Source organism: Scyliorhinus torazame, chromosome 12, assembly GCF_047496885.1.
Source record: "Scyliorhinus torazame isolate Kashiwa2021f chromosome 12, sScyTor2.1, whole genome shotgun sequence".
Lineage (NCBI taxonomy): Eukaryota > Metazoa > Chordata > Chondrichthyes > Carcharhiniformes > Scyliorhinidae > Scyliorhinus > Scyliorhinus torazame.
The window spans coordinates 92,220,722-92,236,960 of record NC_092718.1 but is presented as its reverse complement, the minus strand read 5'-3'; the positions used below and the strand labels follow the sequence as shown (position 1 = coordinate 92,236,960).

At 57.8% G+C, this 16,239-nt stretch overlaps 1 protein-coding gene across 1 annotated transcript in view; it reads left to right on the top strand.

Moving 5' to 3' along the window:
- Nucleotides 1-16,239, top strand: part of LOC140387085 (uncharacterized) — a 126,949-nt gene that overhangs the window by 62,298 nt on the left and 48,412 nt on the right. Inside the window, exon 5 of the mRNA XM_072470094.1 lies at nucleotides 496-805. Within this exon, the coding sequence (XP_072326195.1) occupies nucleotides 496-805 (310 nt within the window). The remainder of the gene's footprint in view (nucleotides 1-495; nucleotides 806-16,239) is intronic.

Below are 16,239 nucleotides of genomic sequence, written 5' to 3'. Positions count from 1 at the left end.
ATGGCCTCCTTCTGCACTGTAAATTCTATGATAATACGGTTCTATGATGCCGTCGTGAAAACTGTGGTCTTTTACGCCAGGAAAACTGGTGTCAAAAGGCCACAGATTCACCATTTTGCTGGGGGTTAGCAGGGAGCCATGCGGAGCTCGCAGCTCTAGCTGCCGATACAGTCCCCTGCACTTCCGGGTCAGAGGCCGCGCATGCACACGGCGGTGGCCTGCAGCGGCCGCGCCATGCCCCATGGCGGACTTAGCCCGCTGACCTGGACCGGCAAAGTCGGAGTATGCCGGTTTTCGGGGGGGTGGGGGGGAGAATTTTAAAACCGCCGTCGCTCCTGATTTTGGGGTCAAAACGTATTCGCCACCCTATCGCCGAAAGCGATTTTGGCATCGCAGGATGGAGAATCCAGCCCAACATGTCTGAGGGAAGTTATCAAGAAGATGAATACTTTGGAATGGACAGATAAGCATGATTAAGAATGGCTTACTCGGAAGGCAGCTTTGACAACAGGTCCAGTGCCAGCATTTTTCAACCTGACCAAGAAAACAAAAATCTCGACTGATGCGTCAAAGGATGGGTTCGGTGCACTTTTGTTACAGCAGGAAGATGGAGAGGTTTGGAAGCCAGTTGCCTATGCATCTAGGTCCATGACAGACTCTGAATGTCAATACGCTCAAATTGAGAAGGAATGTCTTGGACTAGTTAAAGGCTTGGAGAAGGTTCACAGCTATGTGTATGGCTTACCAACATTTCTGGTAGAAACAGATCACAGACCATTAGTAGCCATCGTCAAAAGAAACCTAAGTGAGATATCACCATGCATCCAGAGAATGATGATGAATCTCCAGCGGTATGATTTTTAAAAAACTTTTTCTGAGTTACCAAGCCAGGGCTCAGAGTGTGGACAGGGGCGAACCCCTAATCCAGCTCCTTGCCTGCTCCAAAAACCAATCCAAATTGAATCCAATTCATGGTCCCTGTTGTGTTATGCTGCTTCGGATAACACAGGCTGCTACTTGATGCAGTCTTAACTAAGGATGCTCCAGACTCTGAAATGAGTTCAACGTGTTTATTGAACTATTAACACAGTTCTCAAATGAGTTTGACTCTCTGCTAATCTAACTGTAGTAACTCAGTCTAACTGTGCCAGCTTGCTCTAAGCCACGTGCTGGGGTGTGATGCTGCTGATCAACCCTGTCTAACTCTCTAGATGTCTGTCTGTGGAAAGAGGCAGGGTGTGAGTGCCTCATCCCTTTTATAGTGTTTATGTCATGCCCCCTTGTGGTGATGCCACCTCTGAGTGTCCTGGCTGCCCATTGGTTGTGTCCTATTCTGAATGGTCATTGGTTGCATGTTCGCATATCATGACAGGCCCCACAAGAGAGACATACCAGATCTGAGCCAAAAGGCAGAGCAGATACTACACTTGAATTTAGCCAAAAAACCGAGAAGCGATCCAGTGGTATGATTTTGATCTAATTTACACTCCAGGTGAGCACATTGTAGTTGCAGATGCGCTATCAAGAGCTATAGCTTCCACTCCTCTCTGGCTGTCATTGCGCGGTGCATCGGACTCCTCAAGATACGGTTACGCCTCGACTACTCCGGTGGTGCCCTCCAGTACACCCCCTGGAGGGTCGCCCGCTCTGTGGTGGTCTACTGTGCCCTCCACAACCTTGCACAGCAGCAGGGTGACATGCTGGTGGTTGGTGAGAAGAGGTTGCCACCCCCGAGGAGGAGGATGATGTGGTGGTGCCAGGCCAACAGGGGATGAGCCCAGGGAGGAACCGGAGGGCCAGTCGGTGGCTGCAGGACAGGGGACAATGGTGAGGATCCGGCAAGCCTGGAGGGCCAGAGGGACCTTCATATTTGCCCGCTTCCTTAGCCACCCTTACCCCCATTTCTCATCCTCCCAATTCCTGTGTCACATCACTCCAGGGTGCTGGGATTGTTGGCATCATCAGCGGGTCACTGTCAAGGGCAGGGGGGTGGTGATAACCCACAGAGAGTGAGCGCCAATGCTCCTCAATCTATTCCAATCTCACAGCTGCCTGTCTACTGAGTGCTCGCTCACACCCATCACCTACATGCAGTGTGCCCGGGTGGGGGGGGGGGGCTGCCTAGAGAGATGAGCCAAGGGTCTGGAGGTCGGCCCACATTGCAGAAGCAAGTGACAGAGGCATCATACTGGTTGTGCACAAGGGTGTTGAATGTGTAATACAATTCCCACTCTCCCGAAGTGTCGTAGCCCCCGCCCCCCCTTCACCCACCACCCCCCTCACCCCCTGCCTACACCCACCTCCCCCGGTGCCCTCAGTGATCCTCGATGTGCTTGACCTTCCTAGCTCTACCACTACGTCTAGGATGCATATCTGAGGTGGAGGCAGCCAGCTGCTTAGCTTGTCCCGTGGCCTTCAATGCCCCTGGTGGGCGTCCAGTGGGGGCTCTGGGGCCGCATGGTTCCGGCACACTTGTCGGTGGCTCATGGACAGCCGTGCTGCCCTGCTCTGGGAGTTGACTGTGAGACGTGGCCTCATCAGAGGGGTGGAACCCAGGGGAGCTGGGGGCCACCATCGCCACTCCATGGGACGGTCTGTGTTGGCACCCAGTGGCCCCTCCTCCCAGTTCTGCCCACAGGGGATGGGATGGAGGGGCAGCTAGTTCGAGCCCCGGCTGCTCCTGCATCATCTGGCTCTGCCAACCCTGGCAGCTCCCCGATGTTTGCACTATTGTATCGATGCCCTTGCCTATGCTCCTTAGTAATTGGGCCATGCTTTGCAGTGCCTTGGCAGTGCCCACTTGCCACTGGGAATGCTCTGCAGCATTTCAGCCATTCCCATCTGAGAGCGGGATATGTCACGCAACACCTCATCAAGGTCAGCCTGGTACTGGGTAACATCCCCCAGTGGGTCGGACATTCTGCTGAGACCCTCAGCTATGGCCGTCACCGACTGTGCGATGCCTTGGACACCTTCACTAATGGTGCTGACGTTGTGCACCAGACTCTCCACTGCGATCATCAACCTAGCATCTTGCACCCTTAGCCTCTGGGGCAGGATGGTGGCACAATGGTTAACACACTACCTCACAGCTCCAAGGACCTGGGTTCAATTCCGGCCTTGGGTGACAGATTTGCACTTTTTCCCCGTGTCTGGGTGGTTCCCCCAGGTGCTCCGGTTTCCTCCCACAGACCAAATATGTGCCGATTAGGTGGATTGGCCATGATAAATTGCCCCTTAGTGATTAAAAGTTTGGCGGGGTTACTGGATTACGGGGATAGGATGGATTTAACAAGTGTGTCTTTTCCAAGAGCTAGTGCAAACTTGATGGGCCGAATGGCCTCCTTCTGCATAGTAAATTCTACGATTCCATGACTCCTCCAATTGGAGGACCTGCTGGACTGTCACTGACATCCCCTCTGAATGTCCTGACCGCACCCGAATGTCTCCATCAGCTCCGGGTAACCCTGTTCCAGAGGCTCAGCATCTGGCTGGGACCCAACTGAGTCCTGGGACCAGCAGACCTCTGTTGCTAACTTGCTGTTGTCTATTAATTTGGCTTTGTTTAATTACGTTTGCTCAAGAGTCGCCAGATATCTTTCGATACCGCCACAAGGTTCAAAACCGAATACTGATCAAAGACTCGGTACACCAGTTAGTAAGTTCAAAAGCAATGCTCATTTATTTACACACAGTCAAATATACTCATGCATAAAACTCTACAACCTAAACTATCACTGTCACTAAAAGCCTATACTTGGCTTCGGGTGCCCACTCAGTCAGAGGAACAGTGGCCGTTGCTCGGTTCTGAGGCTGCTGGGTTGAGCTGTTTACAGGATAGCAACTAGGAGAGTCTATCTCGTAGCGTGCGTTGACTTGGAATTTACTTGGTCTGGCGTAGCTTTGGCAGGTCTCTCCTCGCTGAGAGCCAAGGCCAAGAGAGCGATTCTCTCTTGGGGAATCCTTTTCATACCCAAAAGGTCTTTGCGCGCTTTTGGGCGGGCCTTGAACTTGGCCCCAATTAATTGGGCCATTTCCCAATTGTCCTTATCGATTTTCCTCCAATAGAGGGGTGGGTTCCCTGGTTGCTGGGCGTGTCCTAGGTGGCTGTTGGTTTGCTTTGTTTTAGTCTCCTCTGGCGCTGGGGTGTCTGTCTTAGCATTGTTTACCTAAATGTTGCCTTTTGTTCCCAGGGATGGCTCATTAGTATGTAGATGGTTCTGCAGTACCGGTCTTGTCTGAGAGCTACAGCTCTAATCAACAGACAGATCTAGCACCTGCTTGCTTTTTCGGTATTGTCCAATTTTCCCTGCATTTTTTGCAAAGTGTCCATTTTGTAATCGGGACGTGGCCATCCCAGATGGCTACACCTCTGACCGCTGTCTAACCTGGGGGTCCCTGCCTCCACCTGATGTGCATCATTAGCTGTGTGGTGCTCACCAGATTATGCCCCAGAATCCTGACTATTATCATTTCCCACCAAGGTGCGTGTATCTGCACAGGCGGAGGGTGGGCTTGACAGCTGTCACATTCGCCCCACTCCCCGTGGGAGCGAGTCCCACATTCTCCCCACTCACCATGGGAGTGCGTTCCCCATTCTTCTGCCCTCATTCATTCATTTTGTTGCCGTGTCTACTCTTAATCAAGGGTGGAGAGAGTTCCAGATTTCCACTGCCCTTTGTGTGAGCAATGCTTCTTGTCATCACCCTGGATTGCCGTACTCCAATCTTGATGTTCTGTGCGCCCCCATCCCCACTGCCAACCCCCCCACCCCCCCAGCCTCTTGTTCCTGGGTTCACAATACTGAAATCCAATATGTCATGACCCATTTTTCCGTACAACAGGAGGGGCCAGTGGTAAAATGGCGGCTGGATTAGGGTTAGGGTTACTGAGATTGAAAGAGCTCCAAGTCAGGGATAAGGGATTAATTGGAACTTGCTGAGTTGAGCGGACAATAGCTCCCAGGCCAATGAGACCTGACCGTTGTGTTTGGTCCTTTGTACTTCATCAAGGAACACAACAAACACTTTGACTTGTCCAAACCAGAATCTTTTATTGAGTCTCATGGGGTAAGATAGCAACCTGATACATAGAACATAGAACATAGAACATAGAAAATACAGCACAGAACAGGCCCTTCGGCCCACGATGTTGTGCCGAACCTTTGTCCTAGATTAATCATAGATTATCATTGAATCTACAGTGCAGAAGGAGGCCATTTGGCCCCCTGAGTCTGCACCAGCTCTTGGAAAGAGCACCCTACCCAAACTCAACACCTCCACCCAACACCAAGGGCAATTTGGACATTAAGGGCAATTTATCATTGGCCAATTCACCTAACCCGCACATCTTTGGACTGTGGGAGGAAACCGGAGCACCCGGAGGAAACCCACGCAGACACGGGGAGGACGTGCAGACTCCGCACAGACAATGACCCAAGCCGGAATCGAACCTGGGACCATGGATCTGTGAAGCAATTGTGCTATCCACAATGCTACCGTGCTGCCCTTAAGAACAAATAAATCTACACTATATCATTTTCCCGTAATCCATGTACCTATCCAACAGCTGCTTGAAGGTCACTAATGTTTCCGACTCAACTACTTCCACAGGCAGTGCATTCCATGCCCCCACTACTCTCTGGGTAAAGAACCTACCTCTGATATCCCTCCTATATCTTCCACCTTTCACCTTAAATTTATGTCCCCTTGTAATGGTTTGTTCCACCCGGGGAAAAAGTCTCTGACTGTCTACTCTATCTTTCCCCTGATCATCTTATAAACCTCTATCAAGTCGCCCCTCATCCTTCTCCGCTCTAATGAGAAAAGGCCTAGCACCCTCAAACTTTCCTCGTAAGACCTACTCTCCATTCCGAGCAACATCCTGGTAAATCTCCTTTGCACCTTTTCCAGAGCTTCCACATCCTTCCTAAAATGAGGCGACCAGAACTGTACACAGTACTCCAAATAACGATACAGAGCACGTTATCATGGAGCCTGCTAACTACTGCTCTGGGACTTACACCGAGCAATGTCACACACTGTCTGTCACACGCTGTCTGTCACATGCTGTTTGTCACATACTAACACAATGTCTGTCACAAGCTGTCTGTCACACACTGTCTGTCGTACGCTGTCTGTCACACACTGTCATGCTCTGCGTGTCACGCTCCGGCTGTCACGCTCCGGCTGTCACGCTCCCGGCGTCATACTCCGGGTGTCACCCTCTGGCTGTCACACACCGGGTGTCACCCTCTGGCTGTCACCCTCTGGCTGTCACGCTCCCGGCGTCACACTCCGGGTCTCACACACCGGGTGTCACACTCCGGGTGTCACACTCCAGGTGTCACCCTCTGGCTGTCACACTCCGGGTGTCACACTCGGGGTGTCACCCTCTGGCTGTCACACTCCGGGTGTCACACTCCGGGTGTCACATTCCGGGTGTCACACACTGGGTGTCACACTCCGGGTGTCACACTCTGGGTGTCACATTCCGGGTGTCACATTCCGGGTGTCACACTCCGGGTGTCACACTCTGGCTGTCGCACTCCGGGTGTCACATTCCGGGTGTCATACTCCGGGTGTCACACTCCGGGGGTCACACTCAGGGTGTCACACTCTGGGTGTCACATTCCGGGTGTCACACTCCGGGTGTCACACTCTGGCTGTCACACTCCGGGTGTCACACTCCGGGTGTCACACTCCGGGTGTCACACTCTGGCTGTCACACTCCGGGTGTCACATTCCGGGTGTCACCCTCCGGGTGTCACACTCCGGGTGTCACACTCTGGCTGTCACACTCTGGCTGTCACACTCCGGGTGTCACATTCCGGGTGTCACCCTCTGGCTGTCACACTCTGGGTGTCACACTCTGGGTGTCACACTCTGGGTGTCACACTCCGGGTGTCACACTCTGGGTGTCACACTCTGGGTGTCACAATCCGGCTGTCACACTCCGGGTGTCACACTCCGGCTGTCACACTCCGGGTGTCACACTCCGGGTGTCACACTCTGGCTGTCACACTCTGGCTGTCACACTCTGGCTGTCACTCTCCGGGTGTCACATTCCGGGTGTCACCCTCCGGGTGTCACACTCTGGGTGTCACACTCTGGCAGTCACACTCAGGGTGTCACACTCTGGGTGTCACACTCTGGCTGTCACACTCTGGGTGTCACACTCTGGGTGTCACACTCTGGCTGTCACACTCTGGCAGTCACACTCTGGGTGTCACACTCCGGGTGTCACACTCCGGGTGTCACACTCTGGCTGTCACACTCCGGGTGTCACACTCCGGGTGTCACACTCCGGGGGTCACACTCCGGGTGTCACACTCCAGGTGTCACATTCCGGGTGTCACACTCCGGGTGTCACACTCCGGGTGTCACACTCCGGCTGTCACATTCCGGCTGTCACACTCCGGCTGTCACACTCCGGGTGTCACACTCCGGCTGTCACACTCCGGCTGTCACACTCCGGGTGTCACACTCCGGGTGTCACACTCCGGCTGTCACACTCCGGCTGTCACACTCCGGGTGTCACACTCCGGGTGTCACACTCCGGCTGTCACACTCCGGCTGTCACACTCCGGGTGTCACACTCCGGGGGTCACACTCCGGCTGTCACACTCCGGCTGTCACACTCCGGGTGTCACACTCCGGGTGTCACACTCCGGCTGTCACACTCCGGCTGTCACACCCCGGCTGTCACTCTCCGGGTGTCACACTCTGGCTGTCACACTCCGGGTGTCACATTCCGGGTGTCACACTCCGGCTGTCACACTCCGGCTGTCACACCCCGGCTGTCACTCTCCGGGTGTCACACTCTGGCTGTCACACTCCGGGTGTCACACTCCGGCTGTCACACTCCGGCTGTCACACCCCGGCTGTCACTCTCCGGGTGTCACACTCCGGCTGTCACTCTCCGGGTGTCACACTCCGGCTGTCACACTCCGGGTGTCACATTCCGGGTGTCACACTCCGGGTGTCACACTCTGGCTGTCACACTCCGGGTGTCACACTCTGGCTGTCACTCTCCGGGTGTCACACACCGGGTGTCACACTCCGGCTGTCACACTCCGGGTGTCACTCTCCGGGTGTCACACTCTGGCTGTCACACTCTGGCTGTCACACTCCGGGTGTCACACTCCGGCTGTCACACTCTGGCTGTCACACTCCGGGTGTCACACTCCGGGTGTCACACTCCGGCTGTCACACTCCGGGTGTCACTCTCCGGGTGTCACACTCTGGCTGTCACACTCTGGCTGTCACACTCCGGGTGTCACACTCCGGCTGTCACACTCTGGCTGTCACACTCCGGGTGTCACACTCTGGCTGTCACACTCTGGCTGTCACACTCCGGGTGTCACACTCCGGGTGTCACACTCCGGCTGTCACTCTCCGGGTGTCACTCTCCGGGTGTCACACTCTGGCTGTCACACTCCGGGTGTCACACTCCGGGTGTCACACTCTGGCTGTCACACTCCGGGTGTCACTCTCCGGGTGTCACACTCTGGCTGTCACACTCCGGGTGTCACACTCTGGCTGTCACACTCCGGGTGTCACACTCCGGCTGTCACTCTCCGGGTGTCACACTCCGGCTGTCACTCTCCGGGTGTCACACTCCGGCTGTCACTCTCCGGGTGTCACACTCTGGCTGTCACACTCCGGCTGTCACACTCTGGCTGTCACACTCTGGCTGTCACACTCAGGGTGTCACACTCCGGCTGTCACTCTCCGGGTGTCACACTCCGGGTGTCACACTCTGGCTGTCACACTCTGGCTGTCACACTCTGGCTGTCACACTCCGGGTGTCACACTCCGGGTGTCACACTCCGGCTGTCACACTCTGGCTGTCACACTCCGGCTGTCACACTCTGGCTGTCACACTCTGGCTGTCACACTCAGGGTGTCACACTCCGGCTGTCACTCTCCGGGTGTCACACTCCGGGTGTCACACTCCGGCTGTCACACTCCGGGTGTCACACTCCGGGTGTCACACTCCGGGTGTCACACTCCGGGTGTCACACTCCGGGTGTCACACTCCGGGTGTCACACTCCGGGTGTCACACTCCGGGTGTCACACTCCGGGTGTCACACTCTGGCTGTCACACTCTGGCTGTCACACTCTGGCTGTCACACTCTGGCTGTCACACTCCGGGTGTCACTCTCCGGGTGTCACACTCTGGCTGTCACTCTCCGGGTGTCACACTCTGGCTGTCACACTCTGGCTGTCACACTCCGGGTGTCACACTCCGGGTGTCACACTCTGGCTGTCACTCTCCGGGTGTCACACTCCGGGTGTCACACTCTGGCTGTCACACTCTGGCAGTCACACTCAGGGTGTCACTCTCCGGGTGTCACACTCCGGGTGTCACACTCCGGCTGTCACTCTCCGGGTGTCACACTCCGGGTGTCACACTCCGGGTGTCACACTCCGGGTGTCACACTCTGGCTGTCACACTCTGGCTGTCACACTCCGGGTGTCACACTCCGGGTGTCACACTCTGGCTGTCACTCTCCGGGTGTCACTCTCCGGCTGTCACACTCCGGGTGTCACACTCCGGGTGTCACACCCTGGCTGTCACTCTCCGGGTGTCACACTCCGGGTGTCACACTCTGGCTGTCACACTCTGGCTGTCACACTCTGGCTGTCACACTCCGGGTGTCACACTCCGGGTGTCACACTCCGGGTGTCACACTCTGGCTGTCACACTCTGGCTGTCACACTCTGGCTGTCACACTCTGGCTGTCACACTCTGGCTGTCACACTCTGGCTGTCACACTCCGGGTGTCACACTCTGGCTGTCACTCTCCGGGTGTCACACTCTGGGTGTCACACTCCGGCTGTCACACTCTGGCTGTCACACTCCGGCTGTCACACTCTGGCTGTCACACTCTGGCTGTCACACTCAGGGTGTCACACTCTGGCTGTCACACTCTGGCTGTCACACTCCGGCTGTCACACTCCGGCTGTCACACTCCGGGTGTCACATTCCGGGTGTCACACTCTGGCTGTCACACTCCGGGTGTCACACTCCGGGTGTCACACTCTGGCTGTCACACTCCGGCTGTCACTCTCCGGGTGTCACTCTCCGGGTGTCACACTCCGGCTGTCACACTCCGGCTGTCACACTCTGGCTGTCACACTCCGGGTGTCACACTCCGGCTGTCACACTCCGGGTGTCACACTCCGGGTGTCACACTCTGGCTGTCACACTCTGGCTGTCACTCTCCGGCTGTCACACTCTGGCTGTCACACTCCGGGTGTCACATTCCGGGTGTCACACTCTGGCTGTCACACTCCGGGTGTCACACTCCGGCTGTCACACTCCGGGTGTCACACTCCGGGTGTCACACTCTGGCTGTCACACTCCGGCTGTCACTCTCCGGGTGTCACACTCCAGGTGTCACACTCCGGGTGTCACATTCCGGGTGTCACACTCTGGCTGTCACTCTCCGGGTGTCACACTCTGGCTGTCACACTCCGGCTGTCACTCTCCGGGTGTCACATTCCGGGTGTCACCCTCCGGGTGTCACACTCTGGCTGTCACACTCTGGCTGTCACTCTCCGGCTGTCACACTCTGGCTGTCACACTCCGGGTGTCACACTCTGGCTGTCACACTCCGGGTGTCACACTCCGGGTGTCACACTCTGGCTGTCACACTCCGGGTGTCACACTCCGGGTGTCACACTCTGGCTGTCACACTCTGGCTGTCACACTCCGGGTGTCACACTCTGGCTGTCACTCTCCGGGTGTCACACTCTGGCTGTCACACTCCGGGTGTCACACTCTGGCTGTCACACTCCGGGTGTCACACTCCGGCTGTCACACTCCGGCTGTCACACTCTGGCTGTCACTCTCCGGGTGTCACACTCTGGGTGTCACACTCCGGGTGTCACACTCCGGGTGTCACACTCTGGCTGTCACACTCCGGGTGTCACACTCCGGGTGTCACACTCTGGCTGTCACACTCCGGGTGTCACATTCCGGGTGTCACACTCCGGGTGTCACACTCCGGCTGTCACACTCCGGGTGTCACACTCCGGCTGTCACACTCTGGCTGTCACACTCCGGGTGTCACACTCCGGGTGTCACACTCCGGCTGTCACACTCTGGCTGTCACACTCCGGGTGTCACACTCCGGGTGTCACACTCCGGGTGTCACACTCCGGGTGTCACACTCCGGGTGTCACACTCTGGCTGTCACACTCCGGGTGTCACACTCCGGGTGTCACACTCCGGGTGTCACACTCCGGGTGTCACACTCCGGGTGTCACACTCTGGCTGTCACTCTCCGGCTGTCACACTCCGGGTGTCACACTCCCGGTGTCACACTCCGGCTGTCACACTCTGGCTGTCACACTCTGGCTGTCACTCTCCGGGTGTCACTCTCCGGGTGTCACTCTCCGGGTGTCACAATCCGGGTGTCACACTCTGGCTGTCACACTCTGGCTGTCACACTCCGGCTGTCACTCTCCGGGTGTCACACTCTGGCTGTCACTCTCCGGGTGTCACTCTCCGGGTGTCACACTCTGGGTGTCACACTCTGGCTGTCACACTCCGGGTGTCACACTCCGGCTGTCACACTCCGGGTGTCACACTCTGGCTGTCACACTCTGGCTGTCACACTCCGGCTGTCACACTCCGGGTGTCACACTCTGGCTGTCACACTCCGGGTGTCACACTCCGGCTGTCACACTCCGGGTGTCACACTCCGGGTGTCACACTCCGGCTGTCACACTCTGGCTGTCACACTCTGGCTGTCACACTCCGGGTGTCACACTCCGGGTGTCACACTCCGGGTGTCACACTCCGGGTGTCACACTCCGGGTGTCACACTCTGGCTGTCACACTCTGGCTGTCACACTCCGGCTGTCACACTCCGGGTGTCACACTCTGGCTGTCACACTCCGGGTGTCACACTCCGGCTGTCACACTCTGGCTGTCACACTCCGGCTGTCACACTCTGGCTGTCACACTCTGGCTGTCACACTCCGGGTGTCACACTCCGGGTGTCACACTCCGGGTGTCACACTCCGGGTGTCACACTCCGGGTGTCACACTCTGGCTGTCACACTCCGGGTGTCACACTCCGGGTGTCACACTCCGGGTGTCACACTCCGGGTGTCACACTCTGGCTGTCACACTCCGGGTGTCACACTCCGGGTGTCACACTCCGGCTGTCACACTCCGGCTGTCACACTCCGGGTGTCACACTCCGGGTGTCACACTCTGGCTGTCACACTCTGGCTGTCACACTCCGGGTGTCACACTCTGGCTGTCACACTCCGGCTGTCACACTCCGGGTGTCACACTCTGGCTGTCACACTCCGGGTGTCACACTCTGGCTGTCACACTCCGGGTGTCACACTCCGGCTGTCACACTCCGGGTGTCACACTCCGGCTGTCACACTCTGGCTGTCACACTCCGGGTGTCACACTCTGGCTGTCACACTCCGGGTGTCACACTCTGGCTGTCACACTCCGGCTGTCACACTCTGGGTGTCACACTCCGGGTGTCACACTCCGGGTGTCACACTCCGGCTGTCACACTCCGGGTGTCACACTCTGGCTGTCACACTCCGGGTGTCACACTCTGGCTGTCACACTCCGGGTGTCACACTCTGGCTGTCACACTCCGGCTGTCACACTCCGGGTGTCACACTCTGGCTGTCACACTCCGGGTGTCACACTCTGGCTGTCACACTCCGGGTGTCACACTCTGGCTGTCACACTCCGGGTGTCACACTCTGGCTGTCACACTCCGGCTGTCACACTCCGGGGGTCACACTCCGGGTGTCACACACCGGGTGTCACACTCCGGCTGTCACTCTCCGGGTGTCACTCTCCGGGTGTCACTCTCCGGGTGTCACACTCCAGGTGTCACATTCCGGCTGTCACACTCCGGCTGTCACACTCCGGCTGTCACACTCCGGGTGTCACACTCCGGGTGTCACACTCCGGCTGTCACACTCCGGGTGTCACACTCCGGGTGTCACACTCTGGCTGTCACACTCTGGCTGTCACACTCTGGCTGTCACACTCCGGGTGTCACACTCCGGCTGTCACACTCCGGCTGTCACACTCCGGGTGTCACACTCCGGGTGTCACACTCTGGCTGTCACACTCTGGCTGTCACACTCTGGCTGTCACACTCCGGGTGTCACACTCCGGGTGTCACACTCCGGCTGTCACACTCTGGCTGTCACACTCCGGGTGTCACTCTCCGGGTGTCACACTCTGGCTGTCACACTCCGGGTGTCACACTCCGGCTGTCACACTCCGGGTGTCACACACCGGGTGTCACACTCCGGGTGTCACACTCTGGCTGTCACACTCTGGCTGTCACACTCTGGCTGTCACTCTCCGGGTGTCACACTCTGGCTGTCACTCTCCGGGTGTCACTCTCCGGGTGTCACACTCTGGGTGTCACACTCTGGCTGTCACACTCCGGGTGTCACACTCCGGCTGTCACACTCCGGGTGTCACACTCTGGCTGTCACACTCTGGCTGTCACACTCCGGCTGTCACACTCCGGGTGTCACACTCTGGCTGTCACACTCCGGGTGTCACACTCCGGCTGTCACACTCCGGGTGTCACACTCCGGGTGTCACACTCCGGCTGTCACACTCTGGCTGTCACACTCTGGCTGTCACACTCCGGGTGTCACACTCCGGGTGTCACACTCCGGGTGTCACACTCCGGGTGTCACACTCCGGGTGTCACACTCTGGCTGTCACACTCTGGCTGTCACACTCCGGCTGTCACACTCCGGGTGTCACACTCTGGCTGTCACACTCCGGGTGTCACACTCCGGCTGTCACACTCTGGCTGTCACACTCCGGCTGTCACACTCTGGCTGTCACACTCTGGCTGTCACACTCCGGGTGTCACACTCCGGGTGTCACACTCCGGGTGTCACACTCCGGGTGTCACACTCCGGGTGTCACACTCTGGCTGTCACACTCCGGGTGTCACACTCCGGGTGTCACACTCCGGGTGTCACACTCCGGGTGTCACACTCTGGCTGTCACACTCCGGGTGTCACACTCCGGGTGTCACACTCCGGCTGTCACACTCCGGCTGTCACACTCCGGGTGTCACACTCCGGGTGTCACACTCTGGCTGTCACACTCTGGCTGTCACACTCCGGGTGTCACACTCTGGCTGTCACACTCCGGCTGTCACACTCCGGGTGTCACACTCTGGCTGTCACACTCCGGGTGTCACACTCTGGCTGTCACACTCCGGGTGTCACACTCCGGCTGTCACACTCCGGGTGTCACACTCCGGCTGTCACACTCTGGCTGTCACACTCCGGGGGTCACACTCTGGCTGTCACACTCCGGGTGTCACACTCTGGCTGTCACACTCCGGCTGTCACACTCTGGGTGTCACACTCCGGGTGTCACACTCCGGGTGTCACACTCCGGCTGTCACACTCCGGGTGTCACACTCTGGCTGTCACACTCCGGGTGTCACACTCTGGCTGTCACACTCCGGGTGTCACACTCTGGCTGTCACACTCCGGCTGTCACACTCCGGGTGTCACACTCTGGCTGTCACACTCCGGGTGTCACACTCTGGCTGTCACACTCCGGGTGTCACACTCTGGCTGTCACACTCCGGGTGTCACACTCTGGCTGTCACACTCCGGCTGTCACACTCCGGGGGTCACACTCCGGGTGTCACACACCGGGTGTCACACTCCGGCTGTCACTCTCCGGGTGTCACTCTCCGGGTGTCACTCTCCGGGTGTCACACTCCAGGTGTCACATTCCGGCTGTCACACTCCGGCTGTCACACTCCGGCTGTCACACTCCGGGTGTCACACTCCGGGTGTCACACTCCGGCTGTCACACTCCGGGTGTCACACTCCGGGTGTCACACTCTGGCTGTCACACTCTGGCTGTCACACTCTGGCTGTCACACTCCGGGTGTCACACTCCGGCTGTCACACTCCGGCTGTCACACTCCGGGTGTCACACTCCGGGTGTCACACTCTGGCTGTCACACTCTGGCTGTCACACTCTGGCTGTCACACTCCGGGTGTCACACTCCGGGTGTCACACTCCGGCTGTCACACTCTGGCTGTCACACTCCGGGTGTCACTCTCCGGGTGTCACACTCTGGCTGTCACACTCCGGGTGTCACACTCCGGCTGTCACACTCCGGGTGTCACACACCGGGTGTCACACTCCGGGTGTCACACTCTGGCTGTCACACTCTGGCTGTCACACTCTGGCTGTCACTCTCCGGGTGTCACACTCCGGCTGTCACACTCTGGCTGTCACACTCCGGCTGTCACACTCTGGCTGTCACACTCCGGGTGTCACACTCCGGGTGTCACACTCCGGGTGTCACACTCTGGCTGTCACTCTCCGGGTGTCACACTCTGGCTGTCACTCTCCGGGTGTCACACTCCGGGTGTCACACTCTGGCTGTCACACTCTGGCTGTCACACTCCGGGTGTCACACTCTGGCTGTCACTCTCCGGGTGTCACACTCCGGGTGTCACACTCCGGGTGTCACACTCTGGCTGTCACACTCCGGCTGTCACACTCTGGCTGTCACACTCTGGCTGTCACACTCTGGCTGTCACACTCTGGCTGTCACACTCTGGCTGTCACACTCCGGGTGTCACACTCCGGGTGTCACACTCCGGGTGTCACACTCCGGCTGTCACACTCCGGGTGTCACACTCCGGCTGTCACACTCCGGGTGTCACACTCCGGCTGTCACACTCTGGCTGTCACACTCCGGGTGTCACACTCCGGGTGTCACACTCCGGCTGTCACACTCCGGGTGTCACACTCCGGGTGTCACACTCCGGCTGTCACACTCCGGGTGTCACACTCCGGGTGTCACACTCCGGCTGTCACACTCAGGGTGTCACCCTCTGGCAGTCACACTCAGGGTGTCACACTCCGGGTGTCACACTCCGGGTGTCACACTCCGGCTGTCACACTCAGGGTGTCACCCTCTGGCAGTCACACTCAGGGTGTCACACTCCGGGTGTCACAATCCGGCTGTCACACTCCGGGTGTCACACTCCCGTGATTTGTTGGTCTGACATATTCAACATGTCCACACAGAGTGCTGCAGCCACCGAGGAACATCCCACCAAACAAGCCCATAACCGGGGGGAAATCATCCTGCTTAGGATGTGTTAATAATATCATCAAGATGGCAGGTAGCGTGCGGCCAGACTCTGCTGCCTCCGCTGAGCACTGTTATA